Raw genomic sequence first — 25,424 nt, 5'->3', positions numbered from 1 at the left:
AATGAAAACACTAACGGGACTAAGGCCTAACTAAAAATGATGTTTTAACGCATTTTACACTATTTACAGGAATGGAGGAAGGAAATATTTTGAGGTGAAATGTGACATAAATCCGAATCTAACTATTGTAATCGTTTTATGACATTGCCAATCCTTTATTTAAAAAATTATCTTGTCAATTTGCATTATTATCGTCACTTTTACTAGTTTTCACAACCGAAGGCGAAGCCCATTGAATTTTACCACATGTATAGATCTGATCTTATTCAATTGTTTCTAATCCAAACAAACCCAAATTAATATCTCAGTAAAGAATGAACTTTCTGGAACTGTGGATGGATCATAACCTGGCCTCTGTGGCAGTTGTTATCTGTGTAAGCCCATTTGTAATCATCTGTAGGTCTTAGCTCTTAGGCTAATCAGCTGTAGGCCTAATCAATTACAATATTTTGAATAGATCTAGCCTAATGTTATGTCAGTATTATATTTAACATAATAAACAAAAACAAAGACATACTGTTAATGAAACTTCCTATGTCAATGTTTTCACTCTATCTTAATGTGAAATAATATCATTTCAGTGGAAGTGAGTTATTAAAACAACATTCAACTGTTGATCATAGTGTGCCCGTTAAAGGTGGTCATAAAGATTTTGATAAAGATGGATCATGGATGCAAACTAAAAGATTGTCAGTTTTCTATGATACACATAATGATTTACTGGCAGAAGAAAGGACAGAGAAGTAGTATGTTTTTTAATGCAGTAATTAAGCACATGAAATAATATAAAATATTATTCTATTCATTGAAAAATCTACTTTCTAGAACATCAGCAAACATGAATTCAAATCAATTTACAAATTATAGATAATATTTGATGGAAATCGGCCATTATAGGTTGAATTTGTAGAAAAATTTTCTAATACTATTACGAGGTTATGGAGAGTACATTATACATGAGTTCTAAACATTTTATTAATAAGTTGATATCAATATATTGTGTATTTCAGTGGGAATTTGGTGAGAGGGAAATGGAATCCACAGTTGAAATTAGTTGAATTTGAGAAAGAAATGGTATATTAATAGAAATATTGAGCAGCTCTTGTATTGCTCTAGTTTTTTTTTATATATATATAGGCATTCAGTGGTATAATAAGATAATAAGTAACATTATTAGCTTGACTTTTAAAAACAAAACATACCATCTTGAAGTAACATTATAATCTATATTAACTTTAAAATGATAAAATTCAGATTTTTTAGAGTTACAGTTATAAAAAAAAAATTGAAACCGCTTAAATAATTGCCCATTTCAGCAGAAACCATCTTTAATTTTTGGTGAAACTATTCACTGACTGACTCTGATTTTTACTCTCAAAGGACATCATATTTATGTATAGTTTACTGCTTCATACATTGTTTATAACAAAAGACACATAACTAAGATTAGTGAACATGAAAGGAAAAACATATCCTGTTTTCAGTCTGCTATGATAGATCTATTTATTTCAGGGAAAATTCTGGAGTAACATGGGTTTTGTTGATAAACATAGAAAATGGTTGTATCCTGAAGAAGCATTGTTTTTAATGGAAGCAGTAGGTATTCAGATGACACAAACTAATAATATTGAACCATTATAAAACAAAAACAGGGTCAATCTGCTTATTTAACAATTAGTACTCCCTACTTTTAATTAACCCTTTTAAAAGAAATTCAGTTTGATCAAGTAGATACTTAGATATAAATAACATACTTTAAGAATGTATTCTGGTGTAATAATTGACGTTTTTGATCATAGAAATGTTTTCCAAAAAGTGGAATTCCCCTTTAAAAGGACATCTAAATTTCAGCTCTATTTTCACTGTTTGTAGAATTTAATGGAAGTTAGTTTTAATGAGTTACCATTGAGTATACAAGAAGCTTACAATGAATTTATCAGTGATAGTTTTAAACTGGAAGAATATCAAATATATTGTCATCTACGTCGTCATGGTTACCTAGTCAGACGTCATGAACCTTTGTAAGTATAGAATGACATTAGATGCCTGTGAACATGTTTTGTTTGAAAAATTAATTAGCAATTTTTGTTTTGTTCAATGGAAATATTGACTTCATTTTGGATTTTCCGAAAAATAAGCCTATATCCATAAGCAAGTACACATTTGATGCATTCATTTGATCCTCCTTTCAGACCTACAGACTATGAGTTGTCAATTAAACTAACAGATCATGTTAAAAAATCCAAAAGAAAAAGAAAGAAGAAAGTAAAGGAACCAAAATTAGAAAATGGACAGACTGATGATTGTTCACAAAACAAACTACGAAAGACAGAAACTGTGCAAAACAATTCTAATAATTTAGAAAATAGCAGTTCAGACATGGAGCAGACTTTAGAAGAATCTTGTTTGAATGTGGATAATTGTGATAATTCAGAAATTGTGCAGACTTCATCTTTAGGTCAAAATGTTAAGTCTGATTCTAAGGATTGTGATGTTTCAAACTGTTCTTCAACAAATACACTTCAGAAATCAAGAACTAAGAACTGGAATTTTTCAGAGCTCAATTTTCCTAGCATTGCTAACTGTGATCAACTTGTTTTAGACAAACCTAATGACAAGTTTCTACCTCCCAATGTAACTCCTCAATGTGGCCATTTTGATGTGAAGAATTACCTCAACCAAACTAAAAAGTCAACACCATCTAGCCTTTTTGATACAAACTTAGAATTCTCACAACATGAATGGCTCAAGTCAAAAACTGAGATACATGCAAGTAATTGGAAAGATTTTAAACAAAAACAAAGTGAAATTGTGAAAAATTTGCAAGAACATTCACCAGCTTCAGAATTGTGGAAGGGGGAAGTAACTCCTGTGTTAAGACCAACAGATGTTACAACTACAGGTAAACTTTTTCATCATCTCGATTTCATACTTTTATTTTGATTGTGGTTTAAGTTGGAAATATTGCCTTCAGATTTTTCTTCCCAGTTGTGTTGAGGAGCTGACATGGAAACAGCATCTACACATAAACATGGTTGACAAATGGACATCGCAAAGAATAGGCCAAATGAATGCTTCTGTCCTGGCCAAATTTTCCTCATTGCACATTGCAGGACTATATCCATCTTCATTTGTCTCACCAGGTGCAGAAGAAAAATGTTTAGATATATATATATATATATTGAAACTGTTGTTTTAAGATGAGATGATTCACCTAATTAAATTACTTCTAGATGTATGATAATCTATTTTCGATAATACTAACTTACTCAATTTTTTTCAGCCAATATACTGAATAAGTTACAAATTATAAAACTAATAAATGAAGTGGATGATGAAAGGTACTTATATTGTGATATCAATATTGATATAAAAAATAAGAATTAGTGACTTATTCTTGAAATCTAAAATAACATAAAATACAGATTTTAAGAAATATATTAATCTGATTGGATAATAAAACAAAATTTAAAATCAATTTTAGCAATTGACCAATCAGATGATTGCACTAATTCATCTTAAGTTAAGTTTTCCAGAATAAGATCCCTGGTCCAGAATACCTTTAAACTTTGCTTTAAAGTGACAAGTTTGCCATACGCTGGATCAATCGTACCTTAGAAACGGGAATTATTTGGCTCTAATCAGTAATAGTGCTCACAGTTCATTATTGAAATTCAAATCCATGTGTGTCCAGAATTATCCATGTTTGAAAGTCTTTTCTTGAGACACTGTTATAAGATATAAATGTGATATTTCTTGCTTGGAACATTTTTGAAGGAATTATGTGTTTTTTTTTGGTACAAATCAACCCCTTGCAAACCATGGCTTTTAACTTTATTTTTCATTTTTGTAATTTTTCAGTGAAAACTCATCTGATGAAAATTTAAACACAACAAAAATCTCATTTGATGTTTATTTACCAAATGCTCAGTTTAAAAAGTCAGATCCTGGTAGACCAAATCATAGAGTTTGTGTTACAAGGTAGGAACTATCTATAAACGATATCCATGTTCTGTAGGATTTGATACTATATTTGGTTTATCATAATACTGTGGGTATACTGTCTCATGACTCATAGGATATCAAATGATATGATATCACATGCTATCTGTGTTAAGTTCAGTATAGGTCTGTCCAAAAGATTGTGTTCTATACACTATGCACTTTAAAGAAATAACAAAAATTGAAAGTACATGTAATGTTGGTGTTTTGTCCTTAAGTTATGAACCTTAAGTTCATAAGTTGATTGATTGCCTTGGCATAGTAAACAGAAATATCTGAATCACCAGACCATAATGATATGACAGTACCATACAATAATTTGAAGAAGCCTTTCTAGATGTTTTATATTTAATATTTCAGAAGTTGTGATGAACCTCCTAGTTTAATAACTATAAATCAATGTTATTTGAAAGATAAAGTACCAGTACATTGGGCTGTAATTGATAATGGTGATGTGGCATTTTATTCATTCCAACACTTCTCATTACCTATTGATATCTCTAAAGGATGAATAAAAACAGTTAAAAACACCTGCCTCATTTTTAAAAGCCCTTTTGTCCAGTGCCATATTGTAAGGATCAGAAAAAGTTCCCATTAGCTGTATTGTTAAGAAAACAACTGCCATAATTGTGCTTCTTATTTCATCTCCAAAAATTTAAATGTTGGAACTGAATAGCTATGTAGGAGTGACCCGTGTCTTTTTGAACATACTGTGTTTGTCGTTTCTGAACATAATCAAATACTCAAGACGTCTATGGCGATGTCTGAATTTCGAGGGTTTCCAAGATGGGTTCCCTTATTTTTATTTATGAAAATGAAAATGCTAATAATTATATGAATAGAAAGTAGAGGTGTTCTAATGACTTGGAAAAATATCAGTTTGTCTCACATGACCATAATTAATACATAATTAGATAAATTAGAAGAGAATTACCAGCAGAATTCCAATGAGTGACCGATCAAGATAGGTCAAAAAGTTTTTTTTTTTTCATCCAGACTGCAATACATGGACATTTGTGATTGGTTAAAACTCTTAAAATTACATGCAATTGTGATTAAGAATACATGATAATTCATCAGAAACACCGATTTATCAAATGGTGTGCTCAATTTGATACTAAAAACCAAGGAAACCCATCTTTAATACATAAAAAAGTGTCGTTTGTGCGATTCCGATCGACGGCAGAATTAAAGTTTAGGTAGAAAGAAGAACAGGAACTACCGGCGACTTTCAACAATCATTTTTAAGTCGTTGGTGCACCTAAATCTAGCGATTGATCAGTCGCCAGTTATTGTAGTTGAAACTCCCATTGCTCAAAGATTCTGTTGCAAGGTAGTTGCGAGTCATCTTTCTCTAAAACAATGTTATTATGTATTATGTTTTATTATGAAAATGAAATATTTTACATGAAATATTGTAATATTAAAATAACAAAATAATACAGACTATGTGCGTTCAATAGTACAACATTTAACAAAATGATATATATGAGTATATGATTATTATAATACCGGTACTATAATTTATATTATAAGCTTCGTTGATTAATCCTGCACATATTTACAATAGACGGAATTACATAGTTAAAAATAAATTGTGCGATCCTTGTTTTAAAGAAGTTTTTCTCGAAATTATATAAATCTATATCTAATACGCAGGCTGAAAATAGGTCAGTTATCTGAAGATCGCATAGCGTGAAACTCTGAGATTTTCTGTTTTAATATATCTAAATAGGCTATCCAGGTATATACTTGGAGACGGAGATCATAGATCTAACAGTGATGACTTGGCGGATGTCATTCTATCTTTGTGAATTGATATACATAAATTGATCTACTCGAATTTATTTAGCAACAGAATTCTAAGTTATTTTGGTCAATTTATCTACTGCGATTTCATGTTGATATTGAAATCGGTCCCAGGCGCACCTGTTTCCGGCTAATTCCGGTTTACCTTGATTTGTATAGCTTTTCATTTGCACATTATATTTAATGTGCTTCTTTTTCTTCAATTATCTCCAATATCTTTCGGACATGAACATTTTGACCAGTTGTCTCAGGTAGCTGATGATCTGACGTCTAAGCATCTTTTTCGTAAGCCTTATTTTCGTGTCCGGTGTCTGTTTCGTTTGTTGTTTCCATGACTGCAGGTTCACCTTCAAGCATTGCTGGGTTTGGACTCGGAGCCCGAATCGGACTTTTTGGAATCGGCACTTTGGCAGGGCTTTTTGAATAAGGTTTGGCCTTTTGTTCATCTTCTGGTGGTGGTGGCGGCAAATCTCCATCTTTTGATCCTGTCGTCTGATCTTTTGGTACATTTACGCCTGGAGCTTGACCAAAGACCCTCGGATCAATTCCTTGAGGAAGTCCAGTCTGACTAATAGTGTATACATCCGGACGTGGACGACCGTCAGGTCCAACCATTTCTGGCGGAATGCCATAAGGATATGGGACATACATTGGCATTTGTGGTGTTGCACTGGCATGTGGCACATTCCTGCTTTGTACAACTCCAACGAAAGCTTGGAGAATATCTCGTATGAGCGCCCCATTTGTCTCGCCGTTACCAAGGTCGGTTTCTTGAACATCTCTCATTCTTCTGCTTCCGCCTCTTGGATTAGGTGTCATTTCGATTCCGTTCTGGTTAGGATAGGTCGATTCGCTCAAGTTGCTCATGACACTAGAACCTTCACTGCATATAGTACTGGTTTGTCTAGTAAACTTGCTCTTGGCCAACTCATCACGAGCTTTCTTTTCGGCATCAGTTAGACCACAACAGCACAAGAACCATGGCATCAACTTGCTTACTGCATCACGGAATTTTGGATGACTTAAGGCATATATTACAGGATTGTGCATGGCAGATGCCTTAGCAAACAGTACTGGTATTTCAGATACATAGGGTGTGACCACCAAAGCCGGTCCCCACTGAGCAATAAGGGCAACAATAGCGTATGGGGTCCATGACATCAAATAGAGTAGAATGATGGTCATTGAAACTTTGGCGATCTTGATTTCTGCTTTGGCCTTCTCTTTTGTAGATCGTACATCTTTAGCGTCTAATTTATCGGCCATCTTTGCCATCTCCTTCTCGTGATTCATGACAGATTTGATGATGAAGACGTAACAGAAGATGATAACGCCAAGTGGAACGACAAACCCGCAGATATACAGACACATGATATAGGATCTTCTGTTATCACCCCTGGTCAGATAATCAAAGGTACAGGAGGTCTGGAATCCTTCAGGTATATATGCTCCCCATCCAAAGATTGGTGGAATGGCCCAGAGTATGGACCAGATCCAAACACCCACTATCATTAAGAATGCTCTTTTGTGAGTCATGTTCCTCATTGCTGTAAATGGACTAGTGATAACCAGATATCTGTCTATAGAGATCATAGCCATGGTGTTGATGGACATCAAACCAAAGATTCCACCAATTAAACCATATAGTTCACATGCTGTAAAAAAATAATATTTGATATTAGACTGGAGAATGGCTATCTTCTGTTTCAGTCACGAAAATGGTGACAACATGTGTAATGTTAGGCCTACAGTAAAAAGTTTTAAAAAGATAGATTGCCAATGAAAGTTAAATGAAACCGAACGAAACTCTATCGCGCTAACAAATAGCGAAAGGTGGAATGTGTATACGGCAGTCGGGCAGCGGCAACGGCAAAATGAATGCTGGATCAAACTTTGTAATGGATATATGTCATGACTAAAAAATATTAATGACTGTGATCTCTTTGAAATGTTATCTTCAGTGTGCGATGGAAAGATTTTTTACTTCCGTATATTAATCTAAAAATACTTTATATAACTTGGAAAATCTCAAGTGCCACTGGGAAAATCATGATTAATTTCAATCAGACAAAATGATCATTCATTTTCCATTCAACTTGTTGAAGAGGATTAATATACTAACTATGACGTCAAAGATCGCGTGCATTGTCAACTTACCAACTCTTCCGAATATCCATTTATGGCTGAAAGATGATAAGCTGAATAGAGGAAAACCATTTACTGCAGAAAAAGTCAAATCACTCAAAGCTAGATTAACAACGAACATGTTGGATGCAGTTCTCAAAGATTTCGTTCTGAAAAGATAATACAACAGTCGTCAACATAATATACAAATCTTGGCCACACATGCCAATTCAAGGGTGTCAAACCTGTTTGCAATATAGGATACACAAACATACCTTCATTAAAACTATGCAGATATTCCTTTTGAAATCTCAGAAAAATATGACCAAATGTCAAATGGTTTTGCATAGTAGAGTCATATTCTGGTCCAGTTTTCCAGTAATTTTTGGAACCACATCGTATGAGAAATCGTAATGCTGCATCTGGAAGAGTAACCTACGTGCGCAGTATAGAAGCGCAGCATTGTAAAAATATGTCTAAAGATTTTATCAATGCACCAAACCCTATGTCATATCTGAAGTTAATCATGACATAAAAAATCGGAAGGTGAAATATACCTTGTAAAACAATATACACAGGTATAATAGAACTTCACAACAAAATATTGAGTACTGTAAAATATTTATTAAAGTATAAGAATGAACGTACCTGCTAAATGTATAGATGACTACAAAATTACCAATAACACCAGTAATACCAACAAATGTTATAAAAATTCCTATAAAATTATGCCAGGCAGCAGAAACTGGTGGAAAATTTTTCCAATGAGGATGAACAAACATATCGTCCCATGTATCAAACAGATGGGTGGTATTTTCTTTCGGCGGTAAAGTAGTCATGGCCGACATAATTTGAGAGATACCGGTCGTCATCTTGAAGACGTTATTTGTTCCTGGAATTGAATTGTCTATGATTAGAGAAATACCCCATGTGCCCACACAATTCAACTCATCTACTGTAACCTTTCCGTAAAGATGGGTTCCCGTATTTCCATTTACGAAAATGATTGTAGAGTGATATAGACATATTGAAATATTGTGATGATGAATCTTATCAAAACAAATCAGTTGTAGGCCAACTACGTTTTGCAAATTGTCTTTCATTTTCAAGATATTATTTAGTTTTGAAGCAAGAAACAAAAAAACTTAAAAATATTTCAAGGTCTTACCTTTGTAACGTCCTGAAGTGTCTTTCCAGTTCCAGCAACTAACGACAAATTCGATTCGGCTCGGGGCAATGGTTATATAGTCATAGAACGGAATTGATTTCTGTATCAGTTTGGAATTAAGGGTGGTTCCAATGTTGCGTGTTTAGAGAGGATTAGTATCTTTCTATACTTATTGCTTCTTATTTGATTATACTATAGACTTCATTGACGCCCCATTATACAAGCGTACATGTGGACCAATACCTCAAAATCATTGAATGACCCAAATCCGCTAATGAATACACAGTCAGATACCGTCATACTTTCTGGTGTATCTCATTGTAATAGATAATGTTAGCGTACACATCCTCTGATCAGCAAAAAAAGACGCTGTAGAGAAGAATCCCAAAGCTGATGTAGATACATACTATACGTTTGCTATGTAATTAATGGTAGTTCAGGATCCGAAGGCCATTGGTAACAGATGTTTAAGCCTTCGGTCGAGAGCAACACATTAAATTTTCAATTTAACTGACCACCAATGCATTGCCCAATTAGACAATGTTGTGGTGCCATGAGCTGGCAGTTAATTATTTTCATTTTTTATGTTTCTTTTTGGGGATATTCTGCCATTGTTATTCCACAACTTATACTTTAGCTGTTTTTCAGAGATACGTATACACACCAAGAGCAAAAATGTGGTTTGGGTGGATGCAAGACAGTGTGGACTAACTGGCGTATAATTTATCATCTGATCAGATCTGTCGCTGTTGAGAAGAACGTACAATTTTACCGAATTGAATGTTTGCGATCAAAATGATGGTCACAAGAGACTGTTCTGATTCTACGCATATAACAACACTTGCTCTCGTGGAAAATCCAGTTCTACTTAATCTGTCGGTCGCAAGGCCAATTTGAGATCGTCCTTAAATCTGCGCTTGGAAACTAACGCATTATTGTATATTCATTTTGGTCAATTTCAACAATGCCCGTATTCCAACTTAATAGCGGTGCAATATTATCAAACAAAAGTAGTATAATTTAACAACCAAAATATTTGTATCAAAATAGATATCCCAACGTTATTTTCCTGATAACGTATTAAAAATGGCGAAACGAATTTTCAGTCCTTTGTGTTATTTTGTTTTATTCATTTTACTACAAAAAGACTTTGTTGAAACAGATAGTTCAGGTAAGTTTAAAACATTTCAAAGCAGTGACATGTGTTTGTTTTTGTTGCGTTTGTAACTGTGGAAAATAAGTGGTAAAAAAGGGATTTTTTGTCATTAATAGTTAACATTATAAGAATGTCAATCATCAGAAGAAACAAGTTCAATGTTTCACCGACATTAAATACCCAGCTGTACTTGTACTATACTGTACAATATCTAATAGTACATGATAGTATATGAAATTAGTCCGCTGTAACAGACACTTATATCATTGTACATTTCCAGAATGTGGAACATCATCTACCATTGGTAAGATCTCTGGACTAATAAAATCACATAAAGGATTTGGTACTACATTGTATCCTAACAAACTGAACTGTACATGGAACATTCAACCACCAACAGCTTATAAAGTCAAACTCAAGTTTCTTGTTTTTGACCTGGAAAATTCTACCAGGTAAGAACTGATGTAAGGATGATGCATAGGCCTATATGAAATACCCTTTCCTTTTTACCACAGAGTTTATATCGTAGTCTTTTGAAATTCAATAATATGTATGCCAAGCAATTCTCTTATTTTGAAAGGTTTCTGAAGATAAACAATCATTGTGACCTAATAAAGTGAATAACGACTTGTAAATGAATTAAAAAAAGCTCCAATATTTTAGCAATGCGGTATGCCGAAAATAAAACGATTTTACTGTCACTTTGAACTTCGACATAAAGTGATCTGGAAATGTCGTGATTTTCCTATATTTGCTTAAAATCTGGATTTGCAACTCGACAATTTACTAAAAATTTCGACTTAGTAACTCCACAATTCGACAGCGAAAATTTGGTTTAGAAATTCGAAAATCCGACTTTAGATGGTTATAGTTAAATTTTACATTTATGTTTTAGTTGCTCTAAAGATAACTTAATGATCTCAGATGGTCGAAAAAGACAAGACTTTTGTGGACCAGCTGTACCAATTGCTATAACAACATTAAGTAACGTCCAGTTGACATTCACCACAGATGAAAATACAGAGAGTCTTGGCTTTCTGATCAAATATACATATTTCCGTGAGCCAAGTCATCCTCAACAGTGTGGGGTCATCACCGATATAGGAGGTTCTGGAGTTTTAACCAGCCAAAATTATCCATTGAATTACACCAATAATCTCTCTTGTCGATGGACAATCAAGGCTGCACATGGAAAGGTAAGACCTTTTTTCTGAGTAACTGCTGTAATAGATTTCCTTGACGAGTAAACTATTGTGTTTTATATTTCTTTCCTTAATATAATGTTATTCGATTTTGCTGACGTTTTAGATTAATTTGACTGAACGTTATATGATAATGTGCTCATGATACTCTTGATAATGGTATAGTCTTATAGTGATCAAAGCAATATACAAAGTCCTTTGTTTGTATTGCAGTGGTTAATAATGGGTTTAGATCTCGATACGGAAGGGACTGTAGCAGAAGGGTGTCACTATGATTATCTTTCTCTTCATGACGTGGTGACAAATCAACCTATTGGTAAGTATACATCAAGTATTCATCATGGTTTTCTATATAGAGTACGTATTAGTACATGTAGGTATGCGCCATTGTGACTGATCAACACTCCCCTGCGCATGTATTCTATGCTATCTGCATTGTAATTGATCAACCCCTTAGAGCATTTATCCAATTTTAAATGTATTGTGACTGATCAACTCTTCTCCGCGTATATATCCAATGTTAAATGCATTGTAACTGATATACCACTTAGTGCATGTATCCAATGTTAACATCATTGTGACTGATCAACCCCTTGGTTCGTGCAACCAATGTTAGCATCATTGTGATGGATCACTCAATGACACATGTATCAAATGATGTAATGATCATTGTAATCGATCACCCATTGGCGTATGTATCCAATATTAACATTGTGACTGATCAACTTATCGGCGTATGTATCTAATATTAAAATCATTGTGATTGATCAACCCCTAGGTGAATGTATCTAATGTTAACATCATTGTGACTGATCAACCCCTAGGTGAATGCATCCAATGTTAAATCATTGTGATTGATCACTCATTGGCCTATGTATCCAATTTTAACATCATTGTGATTGATAAGTACAATCACTGGCCAGAACATGCATGCTATGTTATGACCTACCAACTCCTTTGCTGCAGTCGTATGGGTCCATCGTACTTTTTCGCTGATATTGGTCTTTACGAACCGCAAAATACGCGTGAAAGTGCTGTGCACGTGGTAAGGGTGTTGACATTGGTATGTTTAATATGATTAGAAACAATGGTATTACATGATCTATAATGATCGCCTTATATTCTATATAAGTAACGATCATTAGTTAATAACACCTAAACTTGAACTTGAAATTAGTTATCATCCGATTGTTTCTTGAAGTAGGGAGGTGCACACATAAACGACTATACGGTAATTATAACAATATATGACGTAGAATGGAGAATTATTACCTTATAGCCAGAGACACTTTTATTGTAGACCTGTTGCAAGAATTCAACCAATCCTGGTGCCACCCAAAAGGCCAATTGGACGATAAATTCTAAATAAGTTGTTTCCTTTTATTTGTTATATTAATTTCATGTACCAACCAATCTTAACACACAACCCTCTCCTGTTGCAACATAGCCAGTGAAAACATTATTTTGTCTGGGTAAAGCTGTTTTACATGTATAAAACATGGACTCTATGCAATAATTGTTTTATTTATGCAATGTTTTGTTAATTAATTAGGAAGATATTGTGGAGTTCTTCACCGTCAATCAATACCAACTTATACAAATGAAATACGAATTGATTTTATCACTGATAGTCAAAATACACAGTCTGGATTTGTTTTGACTTGGCATTCAGGTTCGTTGATCTTTCCCATCTTCGCATACTTGCAATTAATCACACTGAACTTCGGAACAGGTCAAGATGGCAATGGTAACACGAAACTTTATGTCTGAAAATGCTGATTTGGTAACGCTTTGTTGCTGTTGCGAATATTTTTAACACAATTACATAATATATAATCTCTTCTACTTTTATTGAAAAGGGATCTTAAAGAGGTTTTCTAGATAGCATCAATTTGCATCACTCCAATTTTCGATCAGGCGTCTGTGGCTCCTGCAGTCAACTAAAACTAAGTGATTAATTACGTTAGTACTTGTATTACATAGGACTTTCGCAATTACTGAACTCTTAGTTTTAGTTGAATTGTTGGAACGTCAGACGTCACATTGAAAATTTAGAAAACCTCTTTACAATCCCTTAAAGATGTATATTCTGATAAGAGTAACAAGTAAATACAATTATAATGAATTGGAAATTGTAATTATAAGACGACAATGTTGTTTTGTTATTTTCAGAAGATTCAAATGCCAATGGAAATAGAGCAACTGTGTCAAAAGTTTCTGCATCTTCCACAACATCTCGTCAGACGAAAACCGGATCGACAACATCCAATCTAACTATAGGTTCATCAATACAGTCAATTGCGCACCGGTATTCGGCGATAACTAAAACAGCTTCGATACCATCTCTATCAAAGTCATCAGTAACGCCAAATACACACCAGCATCAGAAGATAACTCAGTCAGCTACGATAACATCTCTTCCAATATCAAGTTCATCAGTAACGCCAAATACCCACCAAGACCAGAAGACAACTCCATCAACTGCGATGCCTTCCAGACAAAGTTCAATTTCATCACCACCACTTAGTACACGTCAGCACCTGATGACAGCTCGACCAGCTCTGACATCATCTCGTATTAGTCCAGTTTCATCAACCGCGAAAACATTCTTCCCAAATTCAGATTCACCACCAGCATCAAGTAATTACCAGACACTTCCAAGTGGACAGAGCGGAAATACTGCTTGTGGGTCCGTGCTTTATCTCAATGCCTCAACAGGCTCTATTACACTACCTCATCAACTAAACGGTGAATACTTCCCAAACTTGAACTGTCAATGGTTACTTGTAGGCGAACCAGGGGCCAATATTATTGTCAATTTTGAATCGTTTCATTTAGAGACGTCAACAGACTGTAAGAAAGATTACCTAACCTTCTATGATGGTGATAGCGAAGTATCGAGAATGGTAGCTACGTTTTGTGGTAAAGATTTACCAGCTAGTGTTATAGCTACAGCCAATAAAATGTTCATTAAGTTTCATTCCGATCAGAGTATTGAAGGGAAAGGCATCATATTGCAGTATCTTCAAATGACACCAGGTAAGTCAAATTTACAATTCACTTAATCTAGAGTTTGACCGAAGATTTCAAGGAAGCATAAATTAGAATACATTATTGTTATTATTTAATGTCCACCACAGCTCCAAATAAACATGCGAGATCGTATATTTTCTTTGGTGTAAAAAGGGCTGCTTTTGTACTTTTGCAGGGAGATCTTTAAGGTCTAACAAAACATTCCTATTCATTTAGTCTTTAGTCTGTACATCAATAATAATTGGCCTCAAACACGAAGAGTAAGGGTCAAGTTATTATCATGTGACACTTTCTGAAACGATTTGATCTGGAATAACAGAATGCAAATCCAGATATCACTCCTCGTACCCTCCGAAATCAAGCATATCTATATCGCATATCAGGGACAAAGAACAACTAAGTATCCAAAATATTGATATATTCTTCCCAAACTTAACAATTGTAAAAATACAAAATATATTTGCCAAAAAAGCAAAATGGTGTAAAAATCCAATAAGGAATATATAAAATATATCATAGTAGTATGAGATCTTCGTTATCAGTCAGTCCATAGTTCTTATCATCATATCATAGATCCAGTTTATTTTTCACTATTTGGTTGGATCTTGCTGTTACGGCAAATTAAAAATGGTCTGGTTAAAACATTTCTAATGGCTTTTAACGCTCTTCTGAATCCAGCCTTGCATCGCTTGGGTCTTGATGGTTTGACTGCAATGAGAAATATAACATATATCAACCCAACTGTATTCATTTTATCAACAACTTTCCATCAGACAATTCCTACACAGTAAGAAGTTCTTTGACTTGAAATTTCGGAAAAAAGGAGGAGTTTTCAATTTTAGTTGAGGGGGAAATGTTTACGCTCTGTTATTAAATATAATCTTTGTCTCATGTTGACCATGAGAAATAATATGATCTGTCAAGAAGTGGAACTTTTCACTGGAATGATATTTTTGTGCCAATGTTGAAATACGATTGTTTATTTGTTCACATACCTTTTAATAAATAACCAAATTTATATGGATTTTTGTAATCAGCAATTGGTAGAGATTGTCCTTCACCAAAACCAAGTTGTAGTAGTAAATCATCATACATTTTACTAACAGTATCATCATCTAGATCTTCTGTTATACCATCTGTTAGTTTACCACAGTCAGGTTTAATATCAACCTTCTTACCTATAACATGGTAAATATTATATTATAAATACTCTGTTAGTTTACTACTGTCAGGTTTAATATCAACCTTCTTACCTATAACATGATATATATTATATTATAAATGCTCTGTTAGTTTACTACAGTCAGGTTTAATATCAACCTTCTTACCTATAACATGATATATATTATATTATATTATAAATGCTCTGTTAGTTTACTACTGTCAGGTTTAATATCAACCTCCTTACCTATAACATGATATATATTATATTATAAATACTCTGTTAGTTTACTACAGTCAGGTTTAATATCAACCTCCTTACCTATAACATGATATATATTATATTATAAATACTCTGTTAGTTTACTACAGTCAGGTTTAATACCAACCTCCTTACCTATAACATGATAAATATTATATTATAAATACTCTGTTAGTTTACTACAGTCAGGTTTAATATCAACCTTCTTACCTATAACATGATAAATATTATATTATAAATACTCTGTTAGTTTACTACACATATAATTTGTTGTATTTACCTTTTTTGGCTTTAGTATTTTCTTTGTCACCATTATTCTCTTGATCCAAACTAGCCATATAAACTTCTAAAAAGTTAGGTTTAGTTTTGAAGGCATCTTGGTACTTGTAGCCTGCAATAATTAAAAGAGTATGATCAAGATTAATAAAAATTATTTTATTTATATATGTACTTGGAGGTTATTTTAGGTATATATAACAGTGTCGGAATCAAAAACCATTCGTCGATAATCTAACCAAATCAAACCAAACCATTCGACTACCAATCAACAAGAAATACCACGATCAGAACGAGTTTGGATGAATGAAGGAGATCGAGTTTTACCGCCATGTCATTCGACTCGACCAGATCTAACGAAGTATCAACAACCAAACCAACAACACAGAATCATCCAATTTGAACCAATCCAACTACCAACTACTACGATTACCTAGTTTGCGATATCAGCATCCGCTAGAAGCGAAAGTTACCTTTTCATCTACCATCCAACCAAACCATGCGTCCAGATATAATTTATAACTTGCGTGTCAACAAGAAGAAAAGCTAAATTGGTTATATTAGGTAGATGATATTGGTGTCGGAATTAGAAAACATGCGTCCAGATTTGCGACCAAATTTTGAGTCTAAACTATATCTTGATTTCAAAATAGTGTATTAGAAAGTAAAAAATCTAAATAAGTCGATCTGTATTCTGTGATCAAAAAAAAATTTGATGGATTTTCTTTTGGAAGATGTTTAGCATATAAACACATGAAAGCTTTGGTATTTGAAATGTTATTACCTTCTTTGAGTTGCTTCAGGTCTCCAACAACCCGAGCTCTTGAATCATCAAGAGTAGAATCAACTTGATATGACATACAGTCATAATCATCTCTAGGTACCACAACCATTTCTGAAAGCAAATAAAATACATGTTTAAAGAAAGTAACGGAATAAAGATATGATTTAAAAGTAGTATTGGCGAATGAATAAACTGTCTTCTTGAGCATCAGGAAAATGTTTAAGAATATCTCTTTTCAGCGGAAAAAAACAGTATGATTTCACATTCTTTACAGACTATGTATGAACTGGGGCGACAGAGGCTCAACATTACAATTCATTAAACACGATGTTACAACGATTTCAATTGGTTTATGAACAAATTTACCAACTTATGCATTCAAAATTTTAACATTGTCTGAAAATTACAGCAGTTTAGATTTCTTCATAGGGTTTTCGAAGCTTTTGCTTAAGATTGAAATATAATTTGCCAAATAAAAAACATATTTGTGAAAGCTTGTTAACACAGAAAATTAATATTCTCATAAATTTCACCTAAATTTGACCTTTCTTTTACATTTTGAAATGAAATTTCGAACCAGTGCAGATGGATCATATGAAATATACTTCTTAAATAATGAAAATGACGAGTTACCTGGATTGAATGAAGAAAATTCGGCAAAAATTGCAGAAAAACTTGTAAACACGTCTTATAGAAAGTAATTTTCTGTGACTTGTGACGTTATTTTATTATTTTAGGTGTTTTAATTGTTTGACGTCATAATGCTCAAATTGAACTTTGACCTACGCCATTAGTCTTACTTTTGAATGAAATTTTCACGAAAATTATCGCTTTTTGAAAATAAGATTTATACAACTCTTTTTCAAGGAAGGCTCTAAAATGTGGGAATATTTTAACTAAGTTCACAGTTCACCGACAAAATCTGAGCCTTCAATTCCGTGTGTGTACAGAATTATCCGCGTTTGATCGTTGAAATGAAATACTCCGCCATATGTTGAAAAGACATAATATAAAGAAAAAGAAGTGAAATTTCTAGTTTGAAGTATATTTGTTTGGGATTGTGCAATTTTGGTGCAATTCTAGTACTTCTGAAGAAGTATCCAATACCCAAATCAACACCCGAAAAAGGCGAAAAATTATCTTTTAGAAATGATTTTAGGAGAGCGGGCGACTATCGCATTTAGCGAAATCGGCACATAAACGACTGTTGAAGATGTCTTCAAATAATCGGCAAATGATAGTCTCCCTCAAATTATTGTTAAAGATTTAAAGTCTTCTTATTACCATTATTTGTAAAGGTATTTTGCTGATTATTGGCAACTGTAATGTTGGCTTCAACATACTACGATAGAAAAATAAATATTTTGCAACTTGACACTTGAAATTGGCAAATTTCCAATGAGAAAATAGTATAAAGGCAAAAATTTCTAGATTCGGGTGCATCTTTTCGCAATTGAAAAATGTTCAACATCGAATGAATAGCCTTTTTACCAAAAATTAATCTCCGAACCCTTCGCTCTTGGATTCTTTTGACATATCCCACTCAACTCGCAATAATTCTGGTACATAAAAGTTCCTTCGAATATATAAAGCAGGCGTTTGTCATTATTTCAATGGAAGTGACTATTGTTACGACAGTCTATTACAACAAACAACATATTCTATGAGTAGCCTGTCGTAACAATATAAAATCTATTAGGTTAAGGGAGGAATGGGTTTTTGTTATTTTAGGGTTAGTTTTAGTGTTTGGAACAGTTCGTGATTGTATGAAACATAAGATATGGGTGAACTGTCGTAAAATTTACGGATGCCGAAATACTATCCTGTGCCTATTTTAAAGGAACATTCCGCTTTTTTGGTAAAACATTTTCATTATCAAAAAAGTCGTAAATTATAACTGAAAATATTTATAAAGTATGCTAATAACATCTATGTATCCTCTTGAATTGAATTTGAATTTGTTTTAAAAGGGTTAATTAAAAACGGAGAGTACTAATTGTTAATTAAGTTCCATAAAGCATAACGAACTTAAAAACCTTGAGTAACGTTTTTAAATATTAACTGTTGAACTTTTTTTTAGTTAAAACTTTCAGATATGTTAAAGGGCACATTTCTCTAGATGTGGGTGTATAGTTTTCACAAAATAATGTGAGCAAAAAAAGCGGAATATCTAAAACTATAGCATTATATATATGTATGTATGTATCTTAACAAACACGGCCGAAATACTCCTAAAAATCAATTTCATTCATGCACGAACGTCGACAAATAAAAGTGTAAGCCTTTATATAGAGAATTTATTTGCCGAAATCAATTAAGTTTTTAATCAACTAATAGAACTAAAAGAAAACTTAAAATGCTATTCCTGTTTTTGACGCTAGAACCCGCATTTGAAACCGTTATCACGAGCTATTATTGAAATTTTTGGGTCAGAATCAATCAAACATACTGTACATGCATTATGAATTCAACATTTTACAACTAAAACATATATTTAGTTACCTTTAGTGTAATAAAATCGACAAAATGCAGAGAAACTTGTAAACACGTCTTATAGAAAGTAACTTTCTGTGACTTTTGACGTTATTTTATTATTTTAAGTATTTTAATTGTTTGACGTCATAATCATAACGTTCGTCTACCTATAGGCCCTATTATACAAACAGTAACGCTCAAAAAATGAATTTTTCCCCTTCCATGTAAAAGATTTACATATCATATGATTTCTAATAGTTGGCTATCGACGTTATTGGTCACTGAATAATACAAAATGATTAATATTAACTTGATGGTTGGGCCTATTCCTTAAAAATAATGATGAGTTGACAAACCGAGTCGCAGCCTGGCATCAAGTGTTTCCGCAAATTAAAGTTTGCTATGTTGCTGTGTGAGTGGTAAAATACGTCTCAATCCTTGTAAACTGAATATGATCCGTTGACATTTTTCTCTTTTTTTTTATTGTAGTGACTGTGCCAACATTACCAGTTTACCATTGTCCGAAAGATGTTGTGGAGCTTAAATCTGAATCAGGGATTCTGACTTCTATTGGTTTTACTGGATATACCAACTACAGTCCGAATCTGAAATGTCAGTGGCAGATCACAACGACACCAGGCAAAGTCCTGCGGCTGATATTCGCAGACTTTGAAACAGAATACGAAGAGAGCTGTCAATATGATCATGTAGAATTCTGGGATGGTTCTTCAGGAAATAGAACAATACTAGGAAAATACTGTGGAATTAGACTACCGAGAGATATTACGACTCATTCTAATACAGTGTATGTAAAATTTGTGTCTGATGGAGCTGTTAGTGGTATTGGATTCAATCTAACATACCATACCATGGAAAACATTGGTAATCTATTTCATGTTCGTATATCAATCAACTACTGTCATTGAAAAATAAATAAATAACGTGTTACCATCAAGTTTTGGTTTTATACCAAATAGCATTGTTCGAGCATCTGTATGTACTTCAATTAAAGTTGTCATATGTTTATGTATAACAATTTGAGCCTAATTATTTCATTTATCTGAAAACTCACTGAAAACATTTCAAAAGAGTACCAGATATCGAAAGCGTACAAATTTCTGTCTTGCTGTCGACACCCACAGTAATAGCTGTGAAACTAATACCATTTGTCTTTTCAGCTAGCTGTACTAAAGACCAGTACAAATGTATAGATGGAAGTTGTATAGATAGATCTTTAGTATGTGATAACAAAACAGACTGTGCTGATAAAACAGATGAATTATTTTGTGGTTGGTAATGGTCTAGATTAATTATGTATATAGGCTTAAAGTATTCCGACAAATCGGGTTCCTCCCCGTTCCCCGTATGTGATAAACGTTAGGGTATCGGCACGTTTAGGGTCAGACATATAATGTCACATTTAAGCTGCCCAGACTCATTTTTTCTCGATAGATTTTGAGAATTTTCACCATGGTTATTGGTATTTGAACCAAGCTGAAGAAATAACGAGTCCATTAAAATGTCGGATATTCTACAATGTCCGCAGGATAGACTCCTCCGAGTTGTACGAAGAAGGGTAATCCTACCCTCGGTTGTTCTGTGGTGGCACCGTGTTGGTACGCAGAGATATATTGTAGAATATCCGGCAATGTCTTAATGGTTTAGCTTTAATAGATACAAACTACTCCCATAAAAAACGTCTGGCCCTAAACGTGACAATATCTCATCCAAAAGCGAATATTGGGCTAGTTTTGAAGATATCTTGGTCCAAGCTCTGATATAGCGAGATTTATAAGGTCTTTAGGCCATTCGGAAGAAAGGAATTGAAGATTACTCCTACGTACTTAACGAACAATATTTTTGCCGCTCTTTAGTATGTTGCACACGAGTTTAAAAGAAACCAAGCCACTTTCCATCAACATCGTTTTTTTAGCTAAATGTTAATGGGTTATGATAAATTTATTGATAAAATATTTTTCTTGAAGATGTCAACGAAACATGCGGTCGTCCCAGCATCAAAGCTACTCTTCAAGAACATCGTGTAGTTGGTGGAGAAGAAGCAATAAGAGGTAGCTGGCCATGGCAGACAACTGTTTCACACAAAGGAGCATTTATGTGCGGTGGAAGCTTACTGAATCCGTACTGGGTACTCACTGCAGCTCACTGCTTTGGAGTGTAAGTAACAGCCTATCATATCTTGACGAGAGGCCAAGCTTAGTTAAACTGGAAATTTCTTTCGATCACAGTTTTAATACCAAAATTTTAGCCACGGAATGCATTTCTTTAAGTAGCATTTGTAAACGCACTGACTATTTGCGCCGTCACGATGTGTCATCTCTTTGGCTGCTAACAACGGTACGGATAATAACGAATTCAATGGGCCATAGTTTTTGGTTTTTCAAGCATGAAGCCATTTTGATTGTCAAGATTGTTAGGGTTAGGTAGGGATGGTCATATGTTTTTAATGTCCATTTTTGTACCATCGCGGTGCGAATAACCACGGCCATTTGTAAAAGATTAAAAAAAGTAAAGTATCCTATTATGAATAGCACCAATCCAAGCTCATAAATTGCTAAAAATCATGTAACGCAATATTGACATTACATGGTCTTCAATAAAGAAAGAAAAGTGTAGCATATACATGTAGGTGTTTGCTGATGATATGATTTTTTTCAATAAATTTAGGAGTATCATACCTAGAGAATGGCAAGTAGGAGTTGGTAAACATTATTTAATGCAGGCCGAGAAGGGAGTAGAGGCTATTGGTTTAGCTGATATTATAATACATCCACAATATAATTCTCATACATCTTATAATGATATAGCTTTATTACGTTTAAAACAACCAGTTAATATGACGAGTCGTATTAGTACCATTTGTCTACCAACACAACCGCAACGTATTGGTCAGAATTGTTATGTTACAGGTTGGGGAGATTCTTTTGGTATGTATAATTTGCTAACAGATTATGACACAAAAATACAAATACCTTTCTGTGTGAATATTAAACCTTACCAATTTCTGTAGTTTGGGGTGGCCCTAAATTAACGCTTCTGATGGGAATATGCATTATTGTAATTATATTTTAAGAATACCCTGTCAAATTCCATAAAATTATATTTTTGTTAGATAAATCATACTGTGTCACTGATTTGATTAAAATTTCTTTTTTTTTGTCTCCATTGTAATCTAACGAGATTTATACCAAAATTATAGATTTATACCAGATTTATAGCGTACTGATGACGCTACAAGCTATTTATAGCAGCCAATCACGTCCATCAATCAGAATCACGTTTACAAGCGGGTATCGTTTCTTAATTCATCATAATATTGCTCTACTTTGGGTTCGCTATCCCACCAATATCCCATGGATACTGCATTACGCGCTTTCATTGGTTGAAATGAACCTCAACAATACGCTTTTTACATTTCAACGGAGACCAAAAAAATTAATAAATAAATAAATAATAAAACGAAATTGTAATTTATTTTTAATTAAATTGTGATTAAAGATACATGTTGTCCCGATGTCTTAAAACAAGCTATGGTACCGGTATTAAATACAACACTATGTAATAGTACTAATCATTATAATGGTAGAGTTTTAGATTCTATGTTTTGTGCTGGTTATACAAGTCAACATATCGATGCCTGTCATGTAAGTAACACACACCATATCATTCGATAGCTTATATTATATATTATAGAAAAGCGAAAAGTATGAGTATTTCAGATGCAAGCAGTGAGCGATGAGGAAAATACTGCTATCATTCTTTTTAACAATTCCAACAGAACAGTCGAGTGTACGTGTACAGCCTGCAACTGCACGAGACTCCGACGTGCATTACTGACTGGTACAATAGCATAATCTCTTATTCTCTTCCTATTCCAGCATCGCACCCTTAATACCTAGGACCGCGATCTTTTACAACACCTAGATCTGGTAATACTGATTAATATTATTTTGCAGGGTGATTCCGGTGGACCATTAGTATCATTATATTCAGATGGTAAATGGTATTTACAAGGTATTATATCTTGGGGTATAGGGTGTGCTGGTAAGATTACTAATATTTTTTAGAAAGATCAGATCATCTTCATAATGTCAATGTATTACACAATGTCAATGTATTACACAATGTCAATGTATTACACAATGTCAAAGTATACGATTAAATAATACCCTGACATCTTTAGGCAAGTCTTTGAAGTTAGTAAATGCAGCAATTTGATTTGATTGAACGCTAGCGAATTCAGCCAATCAGAGTTTTCGACCGAAGCACTGCATGGCTAAGCATACAACTACTGGTCGAGGGATCTGATTGACTGTTTTAGCTAGCGTACAATCCAATTAAACGCTAAATAAACACATTTGATACAAGAAAATGACCAAAAGATGCCAAGGTATCAGACAGAGTCGTAATACATTGATATTGTGAAGATATGATCAGGTATGCATTGCAAGAAGTGATGTTTACTAATTTAATTCATGGATACAATCAGTTGTTTATCAAATGTAGTCATTACAGTATCAATAATATCATGTTATTTGTTATTATAGATTTAAAACATCCTGGTATATATACTGGTGTTTACTAATTTAATTCATAGATACAATCAGTGGTTTATTAAATGTAGTCAATACAGTATCAATAATATCATGTTATTTGTTATTATAGATTTAAAACATCCGGGTATATATACTGGTGTTTACTAATTTAATTCATAGATACAATCAGTTGTTTATCAAAATGTAGTCAATACAGTATCAATAACATCATTTTATTTGTTATTATAGATTTAAAACATCCTGGTATATATACTGATGTTTACTAATTTAATTCATGGATACAATCAGTTGTTTATCAAATGTAATCAATACAGTATCAATAATATCCTGTTATTTGTTATTATAGATTTAAAACATCCTGGTATATATACTGATGTTTACAAATTTAATTCATGGATACAATCAGTTGTTTATCAAATGTAGTCAATACAGTATCAATAATATCATGTTATTTGTTATTATAGATTTAAAACATCCTGGTATATATACTGATGTTTACAAATTTAATTCATGGATACAAGCAGTTGTTTATCAGAAGTAGTCAATACAGTATCAATAAAGAACATATTGTGAGCCTATAATAACAGCTCATTCCAGTAACAGTAATCATTATCAGCAAGAAATAGACAATTAAAAAATATATAATGGGCAGACACATAGTCACACCGGAAATTCTATTCTACTTGATAAAATCAAATATTGATTAAAAGTGCCACGTTTTGCCATGGTAAATAGACACTGTGCCCTACCGCCCCAACCGCTGATAAAAATTACGGTTAAATAAGTATGTTTATTTTATGGATCGCAGATTTCATACTGGGAAACGGCACATTTTCAATTTGCAGGCTTTTTGGTGACGTCAGTATTATCGAATCATAGAATTCGGAAGAAAAATACCAAATACAATACAAGTAATAGTCAATTGATTTGTTTCGTTTCAAATTTCAAAAAAATTGTGATTGCATAATATTGGCGTAAGCAAAAATTCCGCCAAATTAAAAATATTTCGTTTCGCAGTGGAATCTGCGATCCTTGAAATAAACAATACTAATTTTATCGCAAAGTTTTATTAGCGGTTTCGGCGGTTGGGGTGGTAGGAGCGGTGGGGTGGTTAGGATTTAAAACCCATCATAATAAATGGACTTATTACGTGTATTGTTTAATCGAGAGGGATTGAGGCACTAAACACAACCGGAACTTTATGAAACTGGGCTGCGAAGGCTTGTCTGCCCCTAGACATCTGTTTCTAAAACATTTCAATACATGTTAGGCAATAATGAAAAACTTGAAAAAGATGTCTAACTGTTACTATTTATGGTAGTTAAGATAAATTAATTCTTAATAAGAGCATAGAATCAATAGCTCGTTCAGTACAGCGTTTAAATAAGTGATTTTAAC

The 25,424-nt window shown here is 33.4% G+C and overlaps 4 protein-coding genes across 4 annotated transcripts; 3 read left to right on the top strand and 1 right to left on the bottom strand.

Moving 5' to 3' along the window:
- On the top strand, nucleotides 1-4,528 carry LOTGIDRAFT_229530 (hypothetical protein). The gene is made up of 9 exons (XM_009066848.1): nucleotides 1-94; nucleotides 582-746; nucleotides 1,011-1,074; nucleotides 1,513-1,596; nucleotides 1,873-2,021; nucleotides 2,193-2,902; nucleotides 3,284-3,341; nucleotides 3,862-3,981; nucleotides 4,363-4,528. Exons 1-9 carry the CDS (start codon nucleotides 72-74, stop codon nucleotides 4,511-4,513), a joined length of 1,524 nt encoding a protein of 507 aa, XP_009065096.1. The 5' UTR covers nucleotides 1-71; the 3' UTR covers nucleotides 4,514-4,528.
- Nucleotides 4,529-6,756: 2,228 nt separating this feature from the next.
- LOTGIDRAFT_108602 (hypothetical protein) lies at nucleotides 6,757-8,717 on the bottom strand (the record flags this gene model as incomplete). Its single annotated transcript, XM_009066847.1, has 3 exons — nucleotides 6,757-7,466; nucleotides 7,969-8,105; nucleotides 8,584-8,717. Coding segments are annotated over 3 exons (981 nt in total), but the record flags the coding sequence as incomplete, so codon positions are not given.
- Nucleotides 8,718-10,490: 1,773 nt separating this feature from the next.
- LOTGIDRAFT_210939 (hypothetical protein) lies at nucleotides 10,491-20,378 on the top strand (the record flags this gene model as incomplete). The annotated part of the gene is made up of 5 exons (XM_009066846.1): nucleotides 10,491-10,711; nucleotides 11,155-11,327; nucleotides 11,721-11,838; nucleotides 14,133-14,500; nucleotides 19,981-20,378. The coding sequence occupies 5 exons, from the start codon at nucleotides 10,491-10,493 to the stop codon at nucleotides 20,376-20,378; spliced, it is 1,278 nt and encodes a 425-aa protein (XP_009065094.1).
- A 1,109-nt stretch (nucleotides 20,379-21,487) lies between these two features.
- Nucleotides 21,488-24,693, top strand: LOTGIDRAFT_184009 (hypothetical protein). The gene is made up of 5 exons (XM_009066845.1): nucleotides 21,488-21,627; nucleotides 22,138-22,397; nucleotides 22,969-23,114; nucleotides 23,427-23,514; nucleotides 24,491-24,693. The coding sequence occupies exons 1-5, from the start codon at nucleotides 21,566-21,568 to the stop codon at nucleotides 24,565-24,567; spliced, it is 633 nt and encodes a 210-aa protein (XP_009065093.1). The 5' UTR covers nucleotides 21,488-21,565; the 3' UTR covers nucleotides 24,568-24,693.
- Nucleotides 24,694-25,424: the final 731 nt, after the last annotated feature.

This window comes from Lottia gigantea (genome assembly GCF_000327385.1).
Source record: "Lottia gigantea unplaced genomic scaffold LOTGIsca_8, whole genome shotgun sequence".
Lineage (NCBI taxonomy): Eukaryota > Metazoa > Mollusca > Gastropoda > Lottiidae > Lottia > Lottia gigantea.
Note: the sequence above shows the minus strand (reverse complement) of the source record. Positions and strands in the feature narration are given on the sequence as shown.